Source organism: Prionailurus viverrinus, chromosome A1, assembly GCF_022837055.1.
Source record: "Prionailurus viverrinus isolate Anna chromosome A1, UM_Priviv_1.0, whole genome shotgun sequence".
Lineage (NCBI taxonomy): Eukaryota > Metazoa > Chordata > Mammalia > Carnivora > Felidae > Prionailurus > Prionailurus viverrinus.
In genome coordinates this window covers 171,929,365-171,956,428 of record NC_062561.1, presented here as the reverse complement: position 1 = coordinate 171,956,428, position 27,064 = coordinate 171,929,365, and the positions used below count along the sequence as shown (strand labels likewise).

At 36.5% G+C, this 27,064-nt stretch overlaps 1 protein-coding gene across 2 annotated transcripts in view; it reads right to left on the bottom strand.

The window, feature by feature from the left end:
* CAMK4 (calcium/calmodulin dependent protein kinase IV) overlaps nucleotides 1–27,064 on the bottom strand; it is a 219,016-nt gene that overhangs the window by 113,890 nt on the left and 78,062 nt on the right. The window contains exons 1-2 of one of the 2 annotated variants that reach the window (XM_047851925.1): nucleotides 11,849–11,853; nucleotides 1,327–1,405 (exon numbers count right to left, since the gene is read on the bottom strand). Coding sequence is in view for 1 of the 2 variants with exons in the window: in XM_047851916.1 (XP_047707872.1) it covers nucleotides 1,327–1,405 (79 nt within the window). In the remaining variant the exon portion in view is untranslated. Of the gene's footprint in view, nucleotides 1–1,326; nucleotides 1,406–11,848; nucleotides 11,854–27,064 lie in introns of those variants that run through there. The other variant, XM_047851916.1, reaches the window with a different exon arrangement.

The following is a 27,064-nucleotide window of genomic DNA, read 5'->3' as shown; positions in this document are numbered from 1 at the left end:
CCTAATTCAAATAAATGTTATGACTCTAAGAAATTGATTTAAGAGAAAATTCCAAAACTTACCAATCAGAAGATTCCTCTACATTTTGGAATACCTTAAGTCATTGCCTACACCAGGTAGGAAATCCAGAATATAGGGTTTATAGCAGCAACTGCCATTTAAATTATTAAATTATTTTTCAATTAGACTCTTTGTTATTTTGCTGTGACTTTAAATTCTAACAGATTATTTCAAAATGTCATTCTACTTCTCAATAGAAAAAAATCCCATGCCATTATTCTCTTCTTCATTATATGAGATTCTAAAATTTCCCTGTGCCAGACAATATACATAAACAGCTGGTGATATTAAGCTGACTTTAGAAAAAAAATCCCTTGGCCTAAAAGAGGTATTAATTGACTACAAAATTTATATTTCTCTCCTCAGCATACTTTACAGCTGGGTTTTCAGAAGTATATAAATTTCACATATGTGTTCACATAGAATTTGAGAAAGGAAGAATGTGTGTTTTTGTGGTTTTGTAAGGGGAAATTCCCTAGGGACAGAGAGTGCCAGTAGGGCATTAAAGTGACAAATACTCCCCGGGGTGCAGAAACTACCATGAGGTAGTGTTAGATGCTGCCATTTGTATCATGAACTCTCACCTGCTGCATTTCATACTCATTAGAGATGAGCCTAAGTACCTTTGCCCCCTCAGCTCATCTACAAGTATATGGCAAGAAGAAGCAATAAGAAAACACAATCCTTCCTCCTTCTTCAAATAGAGACTTCTTAAATGAGCAGGCTCAGTCCCTGAAATGATAACATTAGTCTAGTTGCACTCTACCAAAACAAACCCAACATTTGAAAATCAACTTAGAAGCTGATGACTCCTTTCACAAATACTTCTATTTGTATTTCACTTAGGTATTTTTAAACAGCAAGATTTTCTAGTATATAAAACTGTGATTGGAGATTTTATATACATATAAAATACACACACACACGCACACACACACACACACACACACGCACGCATGCACGCACACAGATATATCTGAAAATTTGACTGGTATACAAAGAAAGTTCTATCTCCCAGCTCTAAATGCTTTTTCTTACCACACTTATCCCCAACAACCACATCCAATCTGAGATCCAGTTGCTTTCAAAGAGGCACACAGTTTCCATCAGAAAACAACAGATTTGGCTACACTCTCATAATAAAGATTCAAATGAGTTAGCTGCACACAGCAATTCTCTGACCTCTTTGTCCTGTGAATTAGGGTTCCTGACTTCTCCAGGTCACAGATACCTTAAAGATGCTGTTATATAATGAAATAAACTTACTGTTTTCTTTAACACTTTGAGAGCATAAGGCTTCTGGGTCCCCTTCTGTTTGCATCTGTACACAATGGATGTAGCACCCCTTGAGGGGGAAAAAGACAAAAAGAAAATGTTATGCTCTGGACATGAAATCAAGGGGAAAGCTTGAAAATAAGTATCTCTTGCAGTTACCCTCATAACTGACAAGTGTTTTATAAGTTATTCCATAGGACCAGCCCAACTGTTGAGAGTATTTTTTTTTTCCTCACAACTAAATACAGTTTGCTCAGAAAAATTCTAGCTTTCCATTCTGTTCTTTTCCTCCTGGCCCATCCCTATATAAATAACATGCCCAGGGCTGCTGCATTCAGTAGGCTCTGGCATAACTGAGCCTACTGAATGCTTTTGCTACTGAAAATAGCTTTTGTCCAGGTAGCAAAACCTGAACACTGAATGAATGCTACCTGAACATAGCTTTTGGAGGACATCCACCAAATTTGTTCAAAGTCCCTGAACTTTCCTAGAAGTATGTGTCTGGAGTAAAATTAGCCATATGGCTCCAGGGAGAGGGGCAAGCGAACAGGGGACCCTGTGAATTTACAACAATTCATTTGATGCCCTGGCATTCTCCCAGAGCCAACATTAGTCCCACAAGGATTCTGGATCTTTCATCTTGGTGAACACTGTTACCATTTATATATGCCCTAACAAAAATAATTATGTGAGAAGTTCAGGAGAAAATACTATAGACATGGTCAAAGACATACAGAGAAAAAGTAGATCTACCTCCCTATAAAAAACTCAACTACAGAATGTGTTTTACGTATAATGGGGAATGGCAAGAAAGGACTCAATAACTATCTTCACACATGAAAGACACATACACACTAAAAAGAGAATATTAAAAAGCAGACAGTGTGATCCTCATGTTCCCTCTCTACACATGAGAGGAAGACAATGAAATAGAGACAAAAGAGGCTCATAGACCAAGCAGGCTTAAGTTACAACCTCAGAAAGAGAACTTCTGATAAATCTTAAAATAAGATCAGTTGAAGTCAATCTGTCACGCTTTGAATATTAGGTTAAAGGACCTCTTATGACATACTCAATCCTATGATTCTGAAATTCTGAGTAAGCATGAACGAATTATAGAAATCAAACATGTTTCTTACTGCCCATTCACAATCCATTTTTAACAGAGTCAGGAAAAGTTAGGAACTGGTGGTGTATGTGCTAATAGAGAAGAAAAATTTCAACGCATTTTTAAAAACTTTGGGAAGACATAACATATACACAAGAAATAAAGGGTTTTAGAAACAGAATAAGTAGAGGTAAATATAAAATTCAACTTTATTTTTAATTATCTAAAAGATAACTATCTAAAGCAAAACTATTGACAATGCATTGTATTTATAGCATATGTAAAGTAAAATGCACCAAAACAGCACAAAGAAGAGGGGAATAAATTAGAAAAATACTGTTGGGTCCTTATACTACATCTTAAGTATTATGAAATTATTTAAAGGTAGACTCTAATTAATTAAAGATGTATATTGTATAGCCTAGGACAATGAATAAAATAACTTAAATAATCAGTAAAGAAAAAAGAATCAATAATGAAACTAAAATGTAATAATCAAAAATGAAATGTGAGAGAGGAAGAAACAAAAGATTAAAAATAAAAGTTAAAAATATGGTGGATCTTAATCTAATCATATTAGTAATTACATTAAATATAAACTTTATAAACACATTAATTAAAATCAAAGATCAGCAGACTGGATTGAAAAACCAAGATTAAACTATACGCTGTGTACAATAAACCTATTTAAATATAAAGGCATATATATGTTAAAAATAAAATTATAGGAAAGAGATACTATGCAAACACTCATCAAAAGAAAGCAGAAATAGCTATATCAATATCATGTCAGCCAGACTTCAGAGTAAATATGAAGATAGAAATTACTTAATTATGAAGGGGTCAATTTCCCAGCATGACATAACAAACGTACATGTGTATGTACTTAACAACATCACTTCAAAGTACATGAAGCAAAAACTGATAAAACTGAAGGAGAAAAAGACAAATACACAAATACAATTGGAGACTTCAACATACCCTCCCAGGAAATTATAGGATAAATGGACAAATTATCACCAAGGATAGAAGACATGGACATTATTTTTTAATTATTATTATTATATACATGTTTATTTTGAAAGAGAGAGTGTGTGCACAGAGGAGGAGCAGAGAGACGGGGAGACAGAGAATGCGAAGCAGGCTCCGTGCTGCAGGGCGAGCTCTCACAAACTGGTGAGATCATGACCTGAGCAGAAATCAAGAGTCAGACATTTAACTGACTAAGTCACCCAGGTGCCCCAGGGCACGAGTGAACATTATTAACTAAATTAACCTAAACTGACATTAAGAGAAAACTACACAAACACAGCAGAATACACATTGTCTTCAAAGTTAGAAGATTCACATAGTTGATTTCCAGACTTAGTACACAGCTACAGTAATCAAGAGAGCAGTGTTGGAGAAAGAATAAACATGGAAGGGGCGCCTGGGTGGCGCAGTCGGTTAAGCGTCCGACTTCAGCCAGGTCACGATCTTGCAGTCTGTGAGTTCGAGCCCCGCGTCAGGCTCTGGGCTGATGGCTCAGAGCCTGGAACCTGTTTCCGATTCTGTGTCTCCCTCTCTCTCTGCCCCTCCCCTGTTCATGCTCTGTCTCTCTCTGTCCCAAAAATAAATAAACGTTGAAAAAAAAATTAAAAAAAAAAAAGAATAAACATGGAAAAGAAGGTAATAAAAAAAAATAATCCAGATACAGTTATAAACATATAGGGCCCGTTGGTTTCTAACAAAGGTAAAAAAGGCAATTCAGTGAAGAAAGGGCAGTCTTTCCAACATAAATAGTGCTGGAACAGCTGGATACTCATATGCATCAAATAAGCAAAACAAAACAAAAACGTTTATCCAAACTCACACTCTACCAAAAAATTCTCAAAATGGAGCACAGATATAAATATAAAACTTAGAATTCTAAAACTTGGGAAAAAAAATAAGCATGAAAGAAAATTTTGCGACCTTCAGTTAGGCAATGATTTCTTACATACAAAACCAAAGCACAATAAATCAAAGAACAAATGAATAAACTGGACCTAAGTTAAATTAAAAATATCCACTCTTTGAAAGCCAGAGACAGGGAGAAAATTTTTACAAGTCACTGTATCTGATGAAGGACTTCTATCTAGAATTACAAAGAAACTCAAAGCCAATCAATAAAAAATAATGGATTTCAAAAATGAACCAAAGATTTTAACATATACTTCACTTCACCAAAGAAAATATATAGGTGGCAAAATTTGCACAAAGATGCTCAACATCATTAGTCATTAGGGAAATGAAAATTAAAACCACCATGAGATACAACTACATACCTAACGGAACGCCTTAAAGAAAAGAGAGAGACTGTGTGTACCATGAGCTGGCAAACAAGTAGAGCAACTAACACCTATACACTACTGGAGGGAATGCAAAATGGTACTGCCACTTTGGAAAACAGCTTTGCAGCTTCTTATAAAATTAAGAATACCGTACAATCCATCCAACTCACTCTTAGGTGTTTGCCCAAGTTAGCTGAAAGCTATGTTCACTCACAAACTTGAAAACAAATCTTTTTGTCAGCTTATTAATAATCATCAAACACTGACAACAACTCCAATATCCCTCAACTGCAAAATGGATTAACAATCTGTGACACATCCATATAGGGGAATACTATCTAGAAACGAAAAGGACAAACTAGTGTGCAGACAGCAACTTGGATGACTCTAATACCCTAAGTGAAAGAAGCCATGTTCAAAAGACTATATGCTGTGTCATTCCATTTATATAATATTCTTGCAAAGACAGAAAATAGATTAGCTCTCAGAGATAAGGGAGGAACTGACTACAAACGAGTATGGGAGAGTTTTTTAGCATGATGGAACTTGTATATCTTGTGGTGGTAGTTATACAACTATATACATTTGTTAAAACAGGTAGAGATGTAGAATAAAATAGGTGAAACTTCCTATATGTAATCATACCTTGATAAAAAATACAGTGAAAAATCTTCCCAAGAAAACCATATTTTTCAAAGGTAAGATTTTAAAAAAATTACCAAAATGTAGGCCATATCATTCAACTTAGTCTATGTTTATTTAATGGTAACTCATGAAATTTAAAAAAAAAAAGCAAAGAAAAGAAAAGAAATTCAAGGGAAAGTGATTTGCAAACACTGAAGAAAACTAAATATCTTATACCCATTTTTATACCAATTGAAAAATTAATATACTCAAATATTCATGTAAAAGATATATATTAAATATCATCCACTTCTTAATTTCCTTATCACATTAAATTAACCTGTCAATAATTTCAGTATATAAATCACTGTCTTAGTAAAGTCTTCCAAAAATTTTTAACAAAATACATTCTTGACTGATCAACCTCAGGACACAAGTATGCTAGAAATAACCTAAAACATTTTTTTTAATTTTAATTTTTTACTCTTTATACATGAGGAATCAATTAAGAGATTCCATTTTGCTAATTAATAGACTTATTAATATTAACACATCTTTTAATTTTTTCAACCTTTTTGATATATAAGTGACATGTAACATGCAAATTTAAGGTGTACAACGTAATGATTTGACATATGTACATACTGTAAAATAATTACTACAATAAGATTAGTTAATATATCCATAACTCCACATAGTTGCAATTTTATTTTTTTTTTAATTTTTTTTTTCAACGTTTATTTATTTTTGGGACAGAGAGAGACAGAGCATGAACGGGGGAGGGGCAGAGAGAGAGGGAGACACAGAATCGGAAACAGGCTCCAGGCTCTGAGCCATCAGCCCAGAGCCCGACGCGGGGCTCGAACTCACGGACCGCGAGATCGTGACCTGGCTGAAGTCGGACGCTTAACCGACTGCGCCACCCAGGCGCCCCCATAGTTGCAATTTTAGGAATGACTTTGCTTTTTTTTAGAGGATGGAAAGGTTAAGTAAAAAGAACAGAACAGCTGAAATAAATTTATATGAAAATAACTTAAGTAATTTCTCTAAAGTATAACCTATTTTCTTTGCTGAAATTAAATGATTAGCTTAAAATGTGTTCATATAATTCTAGAAAGAAACCATGTTTCAGGAAGTTTTAGAGAATTAGGATGAAAATGCCTAACTTTAAGACCATTTAGAATCATGGGCATTCTCCCAGTAAGGAAGGCTATGTATCAGTGATTGACTTTCTACAGAAGGACTTATTACGACTTTTGTGATTTTGAGGTTGAAGCAATAGAGCTTGGCTTCCCTTGGCATCAGACTGACAACTTGCTTTTTTGGAAATGCAAGAGAACTTCAGATACAGAATCTCTTAAAACAGAGAAGTCTGGAGGGGGTGTTAACTATGCTGCATGGCCCCAGGGGTCTCTGTAATGATATGCTTCATAGTCATTCAAAATGGTCTTTGTCAAGTGTGTGAAGACTCGTAAGTTATGAGTTTCATTTTTTTTTTTTAATGGGACGGGTCTTGAAATGGAACCAAAGGATCTTGTTATCTTTTTCCAATGTTGAATGTTTTTTCTAATAGTTAGGTCAAAATATTAATCATTTTAAAACATTTCAATGCATTGATTTCTTGTTCCATTTATTTTTGCATTTCATTTAAAGTTTTTTGTTTGTTTTTTGTTTTTTCAATATGTGTATGTGCTTTCAGGAAAGATCCTCCAAATGCTCATTAGGGAAAGGTTGAAGAACAAGGCTGTGATTTATAAGAACTGTCAATCATACGTTGAAAACATAATGTGTGCAACTCTACATGTCATTGTATTTCTTCTACATGATTGACTTGCTATTATTTAACAAGCCTGTTCTTTTCATTGATTTTTGTTTTTTTAGATTAGATGAATTGTTAAGAAGACTGGTTATAACCTCAAAATTGATTCTTCTTGGGGGTGAAAGTAGAGTCATATTCAGGAACAGGAGCGTGAAAGAGTCAAAGTCTCTAAATGTTTAATGTCAGCACACATCTTGCCCCATTGCAGTGACAGTTTTTCATTGTTTCATTCTGTATCCCTGTCAGCTGCAACCCCTCAGTGCTCTTCAATACTTAAGTGTTTCAAGATGTTCTTCGGTCACCAAAGACAAAAATAAAATCTGAACCTTAAACCAACAAAGAACAGGAGGAAAAGCTGCTGAAATGATTTAATTACTGATTTGGCATTTTCAATCTACAACTTGAAGAATGGGCTAACCTTTAGAATTTAGAAAGTTGTTATTAGACCTGGAGGTTTTCCAAGTCAGTTAAATTTTACAGTCCTGAAGTAAATCTCAAAAATATCATGTCAAGGAATGACAGTAAACCCCAGATTTTAAAGAAGTGCTAGAAGCCCAAGGTTTTAATAAGGTTGGGTTCAGAATTTCAGTCTATCCACAACTACACTCTCCCTTTTCTTGTTAAATCCTGCAGGGGGCAAGGGCAAGCACTCTGCTTCAGTTATTAGGGCCATGACCCATCTTCCTACTTGGGGCCTTATCTGGACTCTTATAACTGTCTTCTTGACAGTCTTATTTGTCATTTCACCCTGATTTTAGCTTGCTCTATACCCAGTCTTTTATGTCTAATTCCTGACCTATACCCCCTTCTTCAGGATCTATCCTGGCAAGTGCTTAACTCTTCACTTCTGATCCCCAACTCAAAGCATGAACTATTATATTCTCTACTTGGTGAGTGTCCGGTTTCTCACCGCCCCCCCCCCCCCCATTAACAATTACTTTCAGCACCTAATGTGACTTTGTTCCTAGTCCTGGGTCTCTGCAAGGACTGGCTTAAATATGATGCCTTTAGTTATAAAAATTTAACAAAACCCCTGCCCTAAGATAAAGTAAGTGGTTAAGAAGCTTTGGAATCCAAATGCTGAATTTTAGCTACAAAAAAGCAAACAAAAAAACAGCTTCAAATTATCAGGTTGCCTTAAGTATTTCTTTTCAATTAGAAAGTAATGTGACAAAAAAAAGAAAGAAAGAAAGAAAAAGAAAAAAAGCAATGTGACAATAAATACTGTGGACATAAAAGGTCTTGATACTCTTCTCAGTCCTTCCCTTTGTTGCTTTAAAATATTTACTGCCTCATATGTTAGCCATTAGAATCAATTAACCAAACGCTTTATGAAGACTTATTATTTTTCTTTTCTGTTTAAATGAGTGTGTGCATATCTGTAGCACACATGGAACTGAATTTCCAATCAACTGTTTAATGCCACCATACATTCTGAGGATAGCTACAGCTCTTTTTGTCACCTTTCTTCTCCATTCCCTGACCCATTCCCTTCTATTCCATATCATCTACTACAACATGTCTACTATATTTATATATATCCATTTAATCCAACCTTCACACCTTCACTTAAGCCTAATAATTTCAATATGCAATATATGCTACTGTTTTTGTATACTGTTTGCCATAAATTTTTTCTAGCTTTATTGAGATATAATTGACATATAGCATATTCTGAGTCTAAGGTGTACAACATGTTGATCTGATACCCTTACATATTGTGAAATGATTACCACAGTAGGGTTAGTTTAACATCTCCATCACCTCACATGATTACCATTTCTTTTCTGTGGTGAGAATATTTAAGATTTATTCTCTTAGCAACTTTCAAGTATATAATGCTATAAATATAATCACTAAGTTGTATGTAAGATCCCCTGAAGTTACTCATCTTATAAGTGCAAGGTTGTAACCTTTGACTATTTCCCCAGCCTCTGGCAACTGCCATCCTACTCTGTTTGAGTTCAGCTTTTTTAGATTCCACATATAAGTGATATATACAGTACATATCCTTCTCTGCCTGACTTATTTCACTTAGCATAATGCCCTCAAGGTCTATCTATGTTATTGCAAGTGGCAGGATGTCCTTCATTCTCATGGCTACATACATACATATATACATGCATACATACATAAATAAACATCTTTATCCATTCATCTGTTGATGAACACTTAAGTTGCTCCCATACCTTGGTGATTGTGAATAATGCTGCAATGAATAAGGGAATGCAGATCTCTCTTCAAGATCCTGATTTTTGTTTTCTTTGTATATATACCCAGAAGTGGGATTGCTGGACCACGTGGTAATTCTATTTTTAATTTTTCAAGGAACCTCATACTGTTTTCTGTAACGGCTGCATCAATTTACATTCCCACCAACAGTGTATAAGGGTTCCCTTTTCTCCACATCCTTGTCTCTTGTCTTCTTGATGATAGCAATTCTAACAGGTGTGAGGTGATATCATATTGTGGTTTTGATTTGCATCTCCCTGATGATTAGTGATGTTGAGCATTTTTTCACGTACCTATTAGCCATTTGGATGTCTTCTTTGGAAAAGCGTCTGTTTGGTTCCTCTGTACATTCTTAGATTGGATTATTTGTTTTTTGCCTTTTAATTTGAGTAGTTCATTTACAATAAACATTATTAATGATATGGTTGGGTTTAAGTCATCCACATTGCTATTTGTTTCATTTGGTCTTTGTTATTTTTTCTATACTTTCCTGCTCTCTTTTGGATTTAATATTATAGTTTTCCCAGTATTCTATTTTATACTTCTCTTGGCCTTTAAGGTATACCTTATTGTTTTACTTTTTGTAATGGTTGCTCTCAGGATTATAGTATATACCCTTACTTGTTATAGTCTGCTCATAGTCTGCTTAATGCTGTAAAATACAAAAACCTCAACATAGTAATTCCATTTACCACCTTCCCTTCCTTCCCTATCCTACTTAGAACTACTGTTTTCATGTATTTTACTTCCACGATGATTTTATTTTGCTTCAAATAATTAGATGTTTTAAAAGATATTAAAGAAGAATGAAAAAGAGTCTTTTACATTACCTATCACCTATATTCTTCTATTTCTAATGGTCTTCATTTCTTCCTATAAAACGTAATTTCCATCTTGTATTATTTTCCTTCAGTCCAAAGAAATTTCTTGAGCATTAATTGTGGTTCATGTGCACTGACAATAGATTTGCTCAGTGTTCATTTATTTTAAAATGTCTTTATTTATCTGTCATTCTTGAGAAATTTTTTCACTAGATGTAGAATTCTGGGCTGACAGGTTGTGTGTGTGTGTGTTGTGTGTGTGTGTGTGTGTGTGTGTGTGTGTGCACGCGCACGCGTGCACGTGTGCACGTGCACGTGCGTTTAGGACTCTAAAAGTATTCAGTCTTCTGACTTCCATTTTTTTCTGATGAGGTATTAGCCATAATTCATATTATTGTTCCCTGTATATATCATATCATCTTTGGTTGCTTTAAAGATTTTATCTTTCCCTTTGGTTTCTGGCTTTTGACTATATGCCTAGGTTTGGTTTTCTTTTCATTTATTATGCTTGCTGCTCAATAAGCTTCTTGAATCTGCAAGGCTCTTTACCAAATTTGGAAAATGTTCGCTTATTGTTTCTCTAAACTCTTTTTCCTGCCCAATTCTTTCTCTCCTCTCCCTCTGGGACATATATTGCATGTATAGTAGCCTTCGTGATATTTTCCCACAGATTACAAAGGTTCTGCTCCTTTTTCCAACTGTTTTGCTATTCTTCAAATTGGATGACTACTATTGATTTGTCCTCAAGTTTACTGACTCTTTATTCTGTGGCCTCTAATCCACTCTTAAGCCTATAAATTTTTAATTTGACATAATGTACTTTTCAATTCTAAAATGTCCATTAGGGTTGTTTTTTTTTATAGTGTCCATTTCTGTTCTGAGATGCCCCATATGTTTACACATTATGTAACTATTTTATTTCATGTTCCTGAATGTTTGCACTGTAGTTGTTTTCTACTCCTCATCTGTTTATTCCAACATCTGGGTCATCTCCAAAGTCTGTGTTATTGACTGCTTTTTCCCACCTTGAGTACAGATCCATATTTCTACTTCTTTAAATGTCTAGGTATTTTTTTATTGTTTGATAGACATTTTTAAATGATACATACTAGGGAGTCTGGATTATATTATTTTCTTTTTAAAAAGAGTTGCCTTTTTCAATAGCTGGCGGTGGAATTGTGGACAAATCCTTTTGATCCTGTCCACTTTGGTTTTATTTGTTGTTAGAGCAAATCTAATTGTTTTTTGTTCTTGGTTCAATGTCATGATCCTTGCTCTAGGGTGTGGTCTATACTCCCAAGGTATCACCTTGTTGAGATTTCAACCAAATATCTGAGGTTCTCAGTAAAGTCTCTCACCTTGGCTTGGCCAGAGAACCAATGTCTTCTAACAGTACATGCCTATTTCTCTGATACTCTGTTGATCCTATTTGGTCTCGTAAAATTTCACTATACATTGTCCCCAGTGAGAGAACCATGGTGAGTGTGGTACTCACCTTGTGTTTCCCTTCTCTCCGGAGCCAACGTCCTGTTTAGTGTCTAAAAACAACTATCCCATGCATTATGTTCAGTAATTTACAGAAGTATAAATGTAGTACCTGTTACTTCATCATTGCCAGAGCAGAACTTCTCCCTTACAGTCTTCATTTTTATCAACTTATCAAGTTTGAAGCAGACATTATTGTTGCAAAAAAGAAAAACAATGTATTATTTCTTTATGCATTTATTAACAGTGCATTACAAATGTTGACAAAGCTTGTGCTAGAAGGAGATTAGTGAATGATAAATCCATAAAGGCAGAACTTAGAAATTCCCTTTGGCATTCCAGGCAGCTTTTAAACATCAATAGCTTCTGTTATTGTTTCTGAAGAAGAAAGGAATTTTGAGGCACGAGATATAATTTTATTATGTCAAAACATTGTGGCCAAGATTTTTTTCCTGTTGAATAGATGATCAAACAGACATATCTTAGGACAAAACAACAAACCCATTTCAGATCACAGACCTTGAGACTGCTTCTAAAGGATTCATGTGGCTGGGAGCTGTACCAGATGGTTGCTACAGACAAGGAAGAGATTTCATCTCTCCCAGCTGTGACTTAGTCTTGTCACTGACATTCAGCAACATCTAGCGTTTAATATTACAAAACTGTAAGTATTAGATATCAGTATGATCACTCCTTCAATAAGAAGCTTAGCAGGGACAAGGCTGGTAGCTTAGTTAACACACAGATGTTTGGCCTGCACAGGGTTTTTTTTAAATGTTGAATGTCTTGCCAACATATAAATATTGAGGGATTTATCAAAAAATTCAGATTTCCAACTTCTCTTGAATCTGGAAACATTAATTTTTAATTTCTGTCCAGCAGTAGTTGATAAGACCAGAGTAGTAAATGATTTTTAGAGAGGGCCTGTACTCCCCTTAGTAGCTTTATGTATTTACATCACTGCCCAGATCCTGTGGCATACATATTTGCCTCCCCTGATTTAATGAACATTCAGGAAATAGGAATAACTGGTAACCAAAGCAAATACAAAGGCTCCTTTCCAGAGATATAGGTGGGATTATCACTTCCTAGAATATATTCCACTTCTCTGCTTCAAAATTCAGTTTAATAGTCAAAAGTCCATGATAATTATTCTATTTCACTGTGTCAAAGACACCATCAGTTTTAGGAGGCATCATTATTCTGTGATCACTAAGAAAGAAAGAAAGAAAGAAAGAAAGAAAGAAAGAAAGAAAGAAACAAAGAAACAAAGAAACAAAGAAACAAAGAAAGAAAAGAAAAGCTGTTACTGTTTAACTATGACAACCCACGGACTAAAGAATGCATCTTGATGGCAGAGGTGGAAAATTGTGCATTTTAATATCATATAAAAATGATGATATCTTATATGAATAGTATACACATGAATAGAATGCTTTCTAGTTGACAAATAAATTTCAATCTCTTCATAATTTCCATCTGCACTGAGGATCCCCATCTAGGCCTCTAGGCTCACTTCCTTTCAATCTTCCTCCTTTCTACTAGCACAATCACCATTCTAGAATAGAAACCTGACTAGGTCTGTCCTCAGTGCTCACTACCCCCATGAGCCCCACTACCCCTCACTACCCCCATGACAGTGAGAAGGACCCAGTTCTCTTAGTGTGTCATGTGAGATTGTTTGGTGCCCTTCTCTTTTCTGGTCTCACCTCTTCTTGCCCTCCCTGGGTATCCAGCAATACCGAATTCATGGAGTCTTTGAGCCTGCTGCCCTTTTTGTTTGAATCACCTCCTGCAATTTTCTGGCTAACCAGATTTTAGTCATTCTTTAATTCCACACAATCATCCCTCTTATGGGATTCCTGTCATAGCACACATACTACATCTTCTCATTCCATTCTAGAATTCTCTGGAATGCTTTTCATTCCATTCTCGAAGCTAGCTTGGTCCACTTCTGTACCTAATTTTTGCCTTGTGGTTTATTTACATGCCTGCCTATCTAAACCAGAACTTGCAAATGGCCATCCCATAAGTGGATTTCCCCTTCACAGATACACTTTGCCTACAAAATGTTTAGGCAATTTTTGTAACTAGATGTCCACATTAAAAATATGGATATTTCACATTTTAAGAAAACCAAGCCTAGAAACAAGGGACTAGCATTCCTGGATAACCATAGCCAGTTGGAGCTGGCAGAGGCTGCCCCATCGAGATTAGACACGCTTTCTACAGTGTGTCAGGAAGCCCATCAGTCCCCCTGCTTTATAATATGTGCTTCTAGTCACTTACAATCCAGGCCCGGCCTCAGTAAGCACCAGAGTTTGCAGCTCTGGGCATAAACTGTGTGCTCCTTGAATTAAGGGAGTATCTTATCGATCTGTGTCCCCAGCACAAAGCCTGGCATATACAGTTGGAGTTCAAGAACTATTTCAGGTATTGAGTTGAATAATCTGATATGATAATCACAACAGTCTAATAAAGAGGCAAGTAAGTATCATGATTCACAGTTCATAAAGAAACTACAGTTCGGGAAGCTAATGTCTTGCTTCAAAAGACATAATTCATAAGAAGTAAAACTGGGATTTCATCTTGAGGATGAAAGCTTGTTACCAGTACCTCTCATATGGTAGACTCAAAATAGTGATTTGGAGAATTTAAAGGAACTGAATGAATAACTCTCTGTTATTTGTTATTTTTATCATAATGATGCCTTAAATGCCACACGAAAGCAGGGAAGGGAAGAAGGGAAGAAGGAAAAAGAGGAGCAAGGAAAGAAGGAAGAATGTTGATAGAAAAGAATAAAAACAAAAATTCAGACGAGTCCACTTACACATAATTACTGTTTCCCATCTTTATCAGCAGTATTTGTCATAATAAAACAGATACATTCATAGTGTTCTAATCCATTTAGGATTTAAAAGTGTTACTTACATTATTGTCCTATTTATTCTTTCAGATATTTGTATTTGCTTCCACCAGGTCACAGCCACCTCTCTCTGTTAATGGTATCATATGTTTAATGCCAGATTATTTGTTTCATTAGTGACATTTCATGACAATTTCAGAGTCAATCTTCTAATCACAAGGGACTTTGCTCTTCTGGACAGTGTTGTCTGAGTTGAATTGACTCTGATGGATAGCAAAGCTTGGTATTTATACAGTTTGTTGGGGGTTTCCTCCCCTCAAAAAACAATGCCTTCTTACCTCTTCCACTTAGGTAATAAAATTCACATGGGAAAAAAAATAACTATCGTTCACAGTTACGTAAAGACAATCAGCTCTAAAAGAGTCTTATGAACTATAAACAGTACTCATTGAATCTCACTCATCCCAGAAAACAGGAACCAAATTTGGGGTTTTACTATCTGACAACTTATAGGCCTATCATAGGAATACTGCAAAGCCATGAGGGTCACAGAAATTGTGAATTCAGCTAGCCATATACTTTGCCAATTTTAAATCCATATATATGGAAAGCTGGTCACCTTTTTTTCCAGTTATTATTTAATAAGCCACTTTGAGTCAGATAAACAACATACTTCCTCCTAATGCATTTACTAAATTAAGAAATATACTTACATAAACCAACCATTACTATTTATAATCATCTTCTTGCCATAAATGAAAAACTAGGGTTTGAAGGGATTCAGTCACTTGTGTAAACTAAATCAAGTGCTTCAATTCTCTCTGCCCTTCTTTCTTAGGAAAGAGACTCTACTAAAAGATATCCTTTCAATACTTGTTATGCTTTTTTTAATACATTACTGGCTTTAAGATTCTAGATTCTGGGTTTATTTGAAAAGAAAATGTAATTTTGCATTCAGACAACATAAGGCACCTTGTTTAAATATTAAGAATTTCAAAGCAGTGACAGCAAAACATTAAACCAAGTATACAGGTTCCTGAGTGCAGGAACCCATGTGACTGCACGGCTCATGTGCCCATGAAGCTGGCTCTGACCAGAGGCAAATCACGTGGCCTCTTTGACCCCTCAGATTGCTCATCTAAATGACCTAATCACACCTGCTTTATCCTTCCCATGGTCATTGTAAGGATCACAATGTAAGTCCAAATGATTTATAGACTCCAAAACACTTAAATATGTTTGTTTTACAAAGTTGTTATATCTGACAAAGGGCTAGTACCCAAAATCTATAAAGAACTCACCAAACTCCACACCTGAAAAACAGATAATCCAGTGAAGAAATGGGCAGAAATCATGAATAGACACTCCTCTAAAGAAGACATCCAGATGGCCAACAGGCACATGAAAAGATGCTCAATGTCACTCCTCATCAGGGAAATACAAATCAAAACCACACTGAGATATCACCTCATGCCAGTCAGAGTGGCTAAAATGAACAAATCAGGAGACTATAGATGCTGAAGAGGATGTGGAAAAATGGGAACCCTCTTGCACTATTGGTGGGAATGCAAACTGGTGCAGTCGATGTGGAAGACAGAGTGGATGTTCCTCAACAAATTAAAAATAGACCTACCTTATGACCCAGGAATAGCACTGCTAGGAATTCACCCAAGGGATACAGGAGTGCCGATGCATAGGGGCACTTGTACCCCAATGTTTATTAGCAGCACTTTCAACAATAGCCAAATTATGGAAAGAGCCTAAATGTCCATCAACTGATGAATGGATAAAGAAATTGTGGTTTATATATACAATGGAGTACTACGTGGCAACGAGAAAGAATGAAATATGGCCTTTTGTAGCAACGTGGATGGAAATGGAGAGTGTTATGCTAAGTGAAATAAGTCATACAGAGAAAGACAGATACCATATGGTTTCACTCTTATGTGGATCCTGAGAAACTTAACAGAAGACCATGGGGGAGGAGCAGGAAAAAAAAAGTTAGAGAGGGAGGGAGCCAAACCATAAGAGACTCTTTAAAACTGAGAATAAACTGAGGGTTGATGGGGGGGTGGAAGGGTGGGGAGGGTGGGTGATGGGCATTGAGGAGGGCACCTGTTGGGATGAGCACTGGGTGTTGTATGGAAACCAATTTGACAATAAATTTCATATTTAAAAAAAAACAAAATTGTTGATTGATACACATGATTCTTTTTCATTTATTTAACAAATACTATAAAACACTTCTTACAGGTCCAAGCTTAAAACAAATGAGTGCTTTCATTCTCCTATGAAAACCCAAATTCTTTCTTAAAACAAGCTTTACCATGACTTTATACCAATTGAACACTTTGGGAAGTTGGCAGTAACATACCCCCTGAGACAAGAGTCTGCGAAACAGATCTGCCTAAGCACAAATGGATGCCCGAAAAGTAACCTAAATGTTTCAAACTGCAGTATAGTGTAACTCTGAAGTTTTACATTCATTTTCTGGCATATCCAGCCCCTGCATCAGCCTGCCCCGTTTTACAAGCATCTCTAGTTTCCGGGTAGAAATCCTCCTAGCATGTTAACTTATCAACTGCATTAATAGGCTCTATTTATTCCTTCTTGCTGATATCAGAATTAACAAACAGGGAAGGCTGAGGTTTCCTCAATTCTGAGTTCTTATGTCTTTTTGGCAGAATTTCCTTGGTTGTATTTGGTGGTGGTGGTGGTGGTGGTGGTGGTGGTGGTTGTTGTTTCAGTGTCTCTTCTGTAACTTTCCTGCATTTTGCTTTTGGGGCAAAAGCAAAGGAGACAAACTTAAACAAGCTAGAAATTTCAAAATGAATTCCTGTAATGCTCTTAATCCTCAAAACACAAACCATATCAGGATCCAATTACAAAATGACTCAATTTGCAGTGCCGAAGTAAATATCTTTACTTTTTGTTCTGCTCTTTGTTTCACTCAGCCTTCCAGGGAACATTTAAATAGCTATGAAATAGATCAGAACGTTGCTACTCCTATTCCTTGCAAATGTCATGTTAACTAAAATTATAGATTCCTTGTTCCCGGTGATTTATCAATGCCCATAAGACACCGAGACACTATAAGCTCTGGACCCGTTTTTCTTTTAATAATGTAACCATAATGTAACCTAAGAAAACTATTTCTTTTAAGACAAGTAATTTATACAAATAACAGAGTTCTCTGGGTAAACATGACAGTATCTAGGACTGTCGAAGAATCTTCTCTGTGCATCTTCACGCTTTTACCTCATTATCCATTTAAAGCTAAGCGTACACAGAGCTGGAGGAAGATCAATCACTCAACTTCTATCAGAGACTCAGAGTTAAAAGAAAAAGCCACCTCGGTGTTCTATTCTTCAAAGAAAATGTGAAGGAAAAGGAGGTTACAACTGAGAGTCTGTTTCCAAATGTGAGAACGGGCCTCCTGGGCAAATGTTGGTGGGGTGGGACTAAATGGTTGCAAACACTTAAGTGGGACAAAAGTACCCTGAACTGAAATGGCAAAGGCTGGCCACAAAAAAGCAACTGAGCAGATGCCTTATCTTCCACAGGGAACTGGTGACATCTCCTGCCCTGTTCCTGTGGAGTGGGGATGACCCGAGGAGGTGGGGGGTGGGGGCGGGGGATTAGGCATTAGAGTATCAGTTCACATGCCAGGGCACCGATGTGATTAGAAATGATTGGAAATCCCTTGGGAGAATGTTAATTTCCTCTTTATTATCAGTAATGTTTGCTTAGGGTCATGAAATAATTTGAGTTGGCCTAAAACGCAATTTTTAATGGCTAAAATGTAGTGGTCTATTCTGCTTCCTGCATTAATTAGAAATGGCATCTAATTATTGCCTAATGAGCCAAACAAAATGATAAGCTCCTTTGTGCCCTCTTTAGCTTTAATCCTAGGCTGCTGAGCTGCTTCCTGAAGAAAGCCATAAAACATGTGTAACTTACACAGACAAAAAGGATTTGGGCTATGGCACTGAAGCTCCCTTGTAACCATTCAGCTGGCAATCAAAACTATCCACCAGATGAAGCTGCCACTGGCTGTGGGCTGGGAAAAACAGGATTGGCCTTTACAACAAAACATGGTCTACCATTTGGCTGAACATCAACAAATAGAAATCATTTTTTCTAAGACTAACATTATTTAGCTTCTCCTATACACCTTGGGGGAAAAGGATTAGTGAGTTTAAGACTTAGAAGAAAAGACATAAGAATGAAGTAGTAATGAATTTCTTCATATGTAAAAAATGGAGATCATAATCAACAACAGCTAGGGTTGTCATGGGGATTAAATTAAGTATTTTATGTGAAAGACCCTGGCATAGTGTCAGGCACATAAATGGAGCTAAATGAATTTCTACCCATATCTGATTTCAGAATCCCAACTGAAGACTCCCTTAGTCAGACAGACACAGCCTCATTAATAAAGTGGAGTCCCTGTTCTGTTCACCACCTATGATGTTAATATTTCAAATTAGTCTGAACAAATCAATAGTCATTAAATTTCACAAGGAAAATAGTACATAAAATTAAAATAACTCACTCTTTCTCTCCTTAATCAATTGAAAAGCTAATGCTAGCAAAATTTCTAATTATCTGGGCAAACAGTAACCTTTCCCTTTGACTACCAATTTTGAGGAAGAAATAAAAATTTTCAATTAACAGTTTTCTTCTTAAATAACTCTGCCCAAAAGGACACCCAAATGTATATTCATTTCAAATAAGGTATGGAAGGATGTCCCAGTCGATAGAGCAATAAACAAGATAACAAAACGTTTATCAGGAAACAAAGCATCTGGAACAGAAATGGCCGTATGGAGCCATATATGTTATCCATTTGTCCTACCATTCCACTATTGCACTCTTCTCATCTTTGATAAAATACTTTTTTGATATCAAATCTATTTGGTAAATGACATTTCATCACCCAGATTGATAGCACCTCATCAAAATGTCACGATTTGAGAAAGCTCTCTCAAGTTGTTTATAGTTGCTGCTGGTTCATTTTAAACACAAATTCTCCCATACTGGTAAATGTCAACTTTCCTCATTTGTATATTGTTCAATATGAAGATGGAAATAGTGATTTCAACATATTAACAAGACACTCACTTGATGATTTTAATGGTTTTCAATCACATTCAGGAAGAGAAATAAAACACAAGATTATATTAGGGTATATGACCATACTGATAAGAATTAATTCATTTATTAGCTTTTGTATTTTTTTAACTATCAGCTTTTTAAAGTTTTCAAAAAACAAAAGTATTCTGAAAAGATGATGGAATATGTTTGTTCCTTTTCTGAATTAAAGGCACTATTAAATTTATTGGTCAATTGTGAAGCAATCTTTGGAATGTAAAATGTGTATCATGTGGCACAGGAGCAATACTTCATATTCCCCAGAAGAACATAAAGCAATTTACACTCCTGTAATTACAGCCTTGTAAGTACACTGAAGAAGAGCAAGACTTTCTATTCAGTGATAGGCTTCACTGGTATAAAATTGGGTTATGATATACTATTTATTAATAAATGAATTTGCATAATCATTCTCATGATTATGAAAAAAGTGTTAGAACTGTATTAAAATGGCTTTCTGTTATATGGATTTTGGTGTGCTATTGGTCATATCTGGATTTGAACAAAGATGGCAAAGGTGAGTCTTCATGAGTGGTTTCAAGAGCATCAAAAGATATCACTAATTCTTCCTCAAAATTACACAGTCTGAAACTAGCCAAATCCTACATTTAAAAGATCTGACCTTATTTTACACATTAAACAGACTCATTGCCCAAAATAACACAACTGTTTGTTTAATACGGGATTACTTTTTGCATTAATTTCTATTATACTTTTGAGGAGTGGCTTCTTAAGAAAAAATTGTCCTAATGGGGGAAAAAGACACACACTTAAGGATTCTATATGCAAGATTCTGCTCCTATCATTTTATATGCCCATACTGCAAGAAATTACTTAAAAAAAAGACAATCAATTCATATAATTTGACACATAATTTCAAAGAGCATACATTAAAGTTAAGTCCCATTTCACTGTCCTCCCCTCTGACTTCACTACAGTAAAATATCCAAATAGCACATAGTCATGTCTGTAAACTGGGTATTTTGTAGAAATCCTTACAGAAGAAATCCACTTAAAGAAGACGTTTTGTATAGTTTAAATGGAAAAGTATAAACAACTAACATGTATTTGAGCCCTACACTCCAGGCTCTGTATTGGTCACTTTGCATACACCATTTCATAACAATAACCTATTTGGGGAGATGAGACAACAGAGGTTCAAACAAGTCAAGTGATATGAGCAAGGTCACAAAGCTAACATGTGATGGGGAGGAAGAATTTTCAGAAAAGCATGTGGCTATTCATATTTCTTAAATATGACAGATTAGTTGATAACAAAGACTTTCTAACATACCTTTCAGTAGAAGGGAAAAACATTTCAAGTTTTATTTGTTAATGAACACATCTGTTCGTTTGCTTACTTAATCAAAAAATCCTTCTTGAGTCTCTAATTAGGCATGCTGCTAGAAAACTAAGTGATATAGGGAAGAAGCTCAGATAAAGGGCAATGGTAACTTAAAGAAAAGTGATGAATTAGGGAAAGCTTCATAGAGGAAGTATCATTTGACTACCTTCAAGGATAGGAAGAATTTACCATAAAGAGAAGAGGGCAAAGGCCACTCTGGGAAATGGAAGCAAGCAAAAACTCAGAAGCTGGGATTCAAGACTCACACACAAAGAACAGCGAGACCTTTTAGGCTGACTTTTCCATGGGGTGGGTGAGGGAGTGGTCTAATGTGAAATAAGATGAGGCCAGAGTGTGGACAGTTAAGCACCAAGACTGGGAACCTGTTATCAATCTCTTAGGCAGAGGGGAGTTACTGAGGTTTCTAACATGGGAGTAATAAAATCAGTGCTATAAGAGGATAAGGGATGATGGATATATTGGCGGGCGAGGGACTGTTGGAGAAGCCACCACAGAAGCAGAAGCCTGAAGGAGACAAAAGGAGATGGTGGTAGCATGAAAGGAGAGAATGGGAAGTTGTAAGAGAGAGATTTCAAAAGTCATCTCTAGGAACGATTAGACATGAGAGGGGACAAAGACAGCTGGATAGAGAAGTCAGTGGTGATTAGATTTGAGCCTGAGCTATTGGAAGAATGGCTAACAAAGGAGAAAGAATTAGGAGACAGAGGTTTTAAATCGGGTTCTGATACACAGAGTTTAAAACTAAAAATTCCAGTCAAGATGTTCAGAGGAAAAACTTGCACATAACGTGGCTGGAGGTAATGGCTGATGCCACAGAAAAGGGTAAGTATAAAGAAAGAAGAGCTTTAATGAATACCTTCCAAACAAGACAGAGTGATCAAGGGAAGAAAGAAAGCTTTCTCAAAGCAGCAATGTTAAAGCTGCATAACTTTACCTTTATTAAAATTATCTATGCTAAGTAGCTATATAGTTAAGTCATTGCCTCTCAACTGGGAGTGATTTTGCTCCCCCCCCCCCAATGACATTTACAAATCTCTGCAGAAACTTTTGTTGTCATAACCTAGTGAAGTGGTGTTTGTTATTGATAATAGAGGACAGGGATGTTGCTAAAAATCCTGCAATGCACAGAATGACACCCACCTCCACCCTTGACAACAAAGAATTACTGGCCCAACATGTCAATAATGCTAGGGTTGAGAAATCCTAGCATAAGATGAGATTTACCCAATACAGAATTGTAAGTTGTTTAGGCAGATACTCAGAATAGAAGGGACATCCATCTGGTGTAATAATAGTTCTCAAATCCTTCATACTTAGTCTAAGTTAAAGTTGAGTTTTAAATCTGCAAAGAAGTTAGTTTTAATTCTATTTACCCAATGATGGAAAAAAGAGGTCTCATTACAGACTGTAGTCTCCAAAATATATATCACAGCCAATGTTTCAAAGATAGCCCCATTGAAGGTACAGTAAGAGTTGTAGAGGCCCTCCACCAACAAAATCACATCAACCAGTGGGTTGTTGGCCCTCAACTCATTTCTACTGTGTGTTTTAAACTCAAGAGATATCTCTGAGAGTTTAATGAACTGTTCTAGAAGATTTATAAGGAATAGACTGCAGAATTCTCTTTATTCTTTAGTTGAAGTAATAGCCATTTGGGCCTGAAATTTCTCGCCATCACTAGAAACGCCAGAATATTTCATAAGGAGAAGTCAAGGAAACCTATGGATATTCTGATTGAGCCTGATGGAATCAATGGAATCATGAATATTATGAACAAATCCAGGTCTCTCAAAACTCAATAATAACTAACACTTATTAAGCAGTTACTCTAGATCAGGCATTGTACTATGCTCTTTACATGTGTCATCTCATCTAATTCTCAGGGCAACCTTATTTTTTTAAATTTTATTTTAATTTATTTTTGTTTTGGGGGAGGGAGGGAGAGAGAGAGAGAGAGTGAGTGAACACAAGTGGGGGAGGGGCAGAGGAGGAGAGAGAGAATCTTTTTTTTTATTTTGAGAGAGATGGAAACAGTACAAGTGGGGGAGGGGCAGAGTGGGGGGGAGAGAGAGAGAATCCCAAGCAGGCTCTGTGCTGTCAGCCTAGAGACTGATATGGGGCTCAAATCCACAAAACCATAAGATCACAAACTGAGCCAAAACCAACAGTCAGATGCCCAACTAACTGAGCCACCCAGGTGCCCCTCAGGACAACCTTATGAGCTAGCTATTTTATGCCCGTTGTACAGATGGAAAGATTGAAAGATTGAATCCTGGAGAGGATTACTTACTTGATCAAGGTCATACAATTAGTAAGAGGTAAGGCTAGAATTCGAACTTAGTTGTCTCTAGTGGTAGAGCCATTGCCTGTAACCACCACAATCTGGCTTATTTGGCAATCTCTCAAAGCCGCATCTTCCGGGAGTCTGTGAGGAGTCCTCCACTTTGATCTTAAGGTCCTAGCACGTAGCTGCATGAGAAGCATTTGTGCCATGATGCAGAGTACATCACCTTGCAGTAAATGGAAGCATTTCCTGGAATGAACAATTCTCTGTACCCAAACTCATAATTAAAAAAACAAGGAATTTGCTTTGCTTTAAAGAGAAAAGGACTAACAGTTTTAGGGCAGAAATCCATGTCATATTTTTAGTTCTTTGACTTTTCCAAAAAAAGGTGTAACTTTTAATCTGGCTTTCTACGTATACCAAAAGAATTGGCCGTGACAAAATGCCAGAGAAACAAAAAACAAAAACAAAACCACAACAACACAACACAACACAACTCACTGCTACTGAAGATTGAGAAGTCTGACAAATCTCCCGCATTGATTCACTACGGGAATGAGACCAAAGATGACAGCAAACACAGCTGTTTTTATATAATATTTACAATTCAAAGGCTTTCAAAAACTTCCCAAGAAAAGCAGGGAATCCTTCAACTTTCTTTTGAATGACAGCTCAGTCATATGAACAGAGGATATGATACTAGCTATGCAAAACCTGGATGTTCCCGGACACATTCCGTGGAGGCCACAGACTGTCCAGAACAAACTAGCCTCTGATCCATTATGTAGTCCTTCTACCCTCTCCTGCACTATTTTTCCTTCTCAAGAGAGAGCAGTTTAACATAGCACCTGTTTATAGAGATTTGCCACACAATGCTCAATTCTTCTGTAAACAGAAATCACGGAGGTATAAGGCAAGCTGTGTGGCACGCTAATACCAGCACTTTCTCATAGCAAGTCTCCAAAGCCAGCAACGATGCAGGTGGTGGCTGCCACATGGCAGCAGGCAGCCCCCTCCACAAGCCAATTTTAGAAAATCTGAGGAAGAGGAACTAGAATATCTTTTTTTCTTTTTGCCTTGGACCTAATTACAACCTTATGCCACATCTCCTCACCATAGCAGAGGGGGTAAGGGAAGGCGTGGAAGGGGAGATCTGAAGAGTCTCACATTTGCCCAGGCAATGCTCTGAGTAGAGAGAGATTGATGACAGGTTCTTTAATAACATTCTCTTTGCACATAAGCCACGATTTAAGTTCAACTATATTTTAATACCATTCTTAGACTAGGTATGTGTGAGATCTTTCAAGCTCACTGCTGCTGTTGGAGGAACTCAGCTAAAGGGGCTCATCGTCACCCACAGACCAGAAGACTAGACAAAGCTTCCCAAAATGAACACAAATAATTGTTTTACGTCTGAGAAAAGGGAGTATATTTACAATGACTTAACATAGCTCGACTACCATAAAAAAAAGACCATTACACTTTTTGTAGTTTACTAGATCCTTCTTTAAGTGATTGTGTCAGAGCATACTCTTAATTTAAAAGCTATATTGTGTTCAGTAGGACAGAGATTACTGAAACATAAAAAGTAACACTAGCTATCATTGTTGAGAAGTCCCTATGTACTAAATGCCAGGCTTGACATCCTATAAACCACCTTGCACACTGCTGTCAAAGTAACTTTCAGCCTCAAAGCTGATTTTGTCATACTCCTTTTAAAACCTTTCAATAACCCCCTAGAACCAATGGATAAAATCCAAATTCCTTAGCATGACATATAAGGCTTTCTATCATTTGGCTCCTGCCCACCTCTTTTGTTATTACTGCCTATAACAATTTTGAGCCTTACTGAACTTCTGGTAACATCCTAGCATCTCATTTACTATGTAGCACAATATCATTTAGGTATATCTAATGCATATTTATACATAAAACACTTAATTTTATAATGATACATTAATTTCCAAAGACATCAACCAAACACATTAGAATAGAGGCTTACTAGGAGTGGAGGTAGAGAGGTAGGATGTCTGGCGGAGGGGGAATAAAGCCTCGTACAGTCTGGAATACAGGACGCCATGACTGTGGTTAACTCAAACCTGCACCAAAAACAATGAAGCCAAATATGCCTTGTTAGGCTAAGTAACATGTATGAACCAGGGAAAGATACTCAAGAAGTTGTCAGTAAACACTCCTCAGGTTATAAAGACTGAATCCTGTCCTGTACTCCAAGTTTTAATCTAAGAAACTATTTGTCTATTTATGTCTAAGCATTTGCAAGAGTTCCCATTTATTTTTCTGCAAGTCAAGGCACCAGCCCATTAATCATCCTTTAACCAACCTCTGCCCTCATTTCCAAATGGCAGCGAGGCTGCTGCTGGTCCTGGAGATGGAATAAATCCCGAAGTCTTGAGTCCTATACCCAGCTCATATTTATTTCAAGCTCACTTTTTAAAAATAAGAAAAATTAAATAGAATAGACATTTTAAAGAGATGATGATGGTGACTGAGGGGCACTTAATACAGATAGAAGCAAGTTGGATTAGACAAAAATAGCCTACCTACAGCCAGGAGCACTTGAGGCCACAGCTTCCCCGGGGGAAGAACTACCACAACTAAGCAGGTAGTAAATAGCTCAGAACCAGGGTCAACACAGGAAGTGCCAGATGTCAGAGCTCATGTCTTGATTTGGCTTTAACTTAAGGAGCTTCAGCTTCAATGAGTTCTTATGAGGATGGTTAATTGTAGCAAAAATGGGCACACATTCCCCCCAAGAGTAACCAGGGGCCCCCGAGAGGGAGTGGAATATTGGCTCCAGACCCTGAAGAGTTCCACACAAATGCAGGCCTTTGATCATGTTGCCTTTTCTGCTTTTTACCCAGGAGAACTAATATAATCATTCAGGCAGCAATTGATTTAGTGTGGATGCTTATAACAATAGAATATTTTTAATTTGAAAAGCCCTGGAAGCATTAACCTACGTGCCCCTACAATACCCTGAACCAACAGCTGTCAGTCTTGTGACACCTCACCATTCTTCTGTGTGTGCTTCTTTGTCTGAACCCACAAGACTCAAAGATCCTCAAGTTCAGGAATCAAGTCTTATTCATTCACATCTCCAGCACGGATAGTGGTCCTTGGCACCCGGTAAGAACTTAGTACATGTTTGTCGTATAAAGAAATCAATCATTTGATGAAGTTAAGCAAATACTACCACAATACAGATAAACCCCATGTGGCAAATGGAGGGTTAACTACATCTCAATTATTATATTTTCACCTACAGTTAAACAAATATTACTTTCAAATTATGGATATTTTCCTTTTCCTTTCAAATAACTGGGTTTCATTTCAAGATTAAAGCAGGCATTTTTAATGAGTTCAATATCTATGGCTAAAGCCCAGATAATTTGTTACTTCTCATTGTATAAATGATTCCAGGAATATTCTACATAATTGACTTTTTCTAAAACCTGAGTCAACCAAACTGAACATCTCTAAATCACATTATATTTTCCTATTGCACTACAATTCAATTCCAAAGATGTTCTGCTGTTATTCTGGATTGATCTTCGAAGAGAATGACTCTGAAATTAAGTTTTAAATTTAATCTGCAAACTATGTGACCTATAGATAAATATCCATAAATTAATAAGTA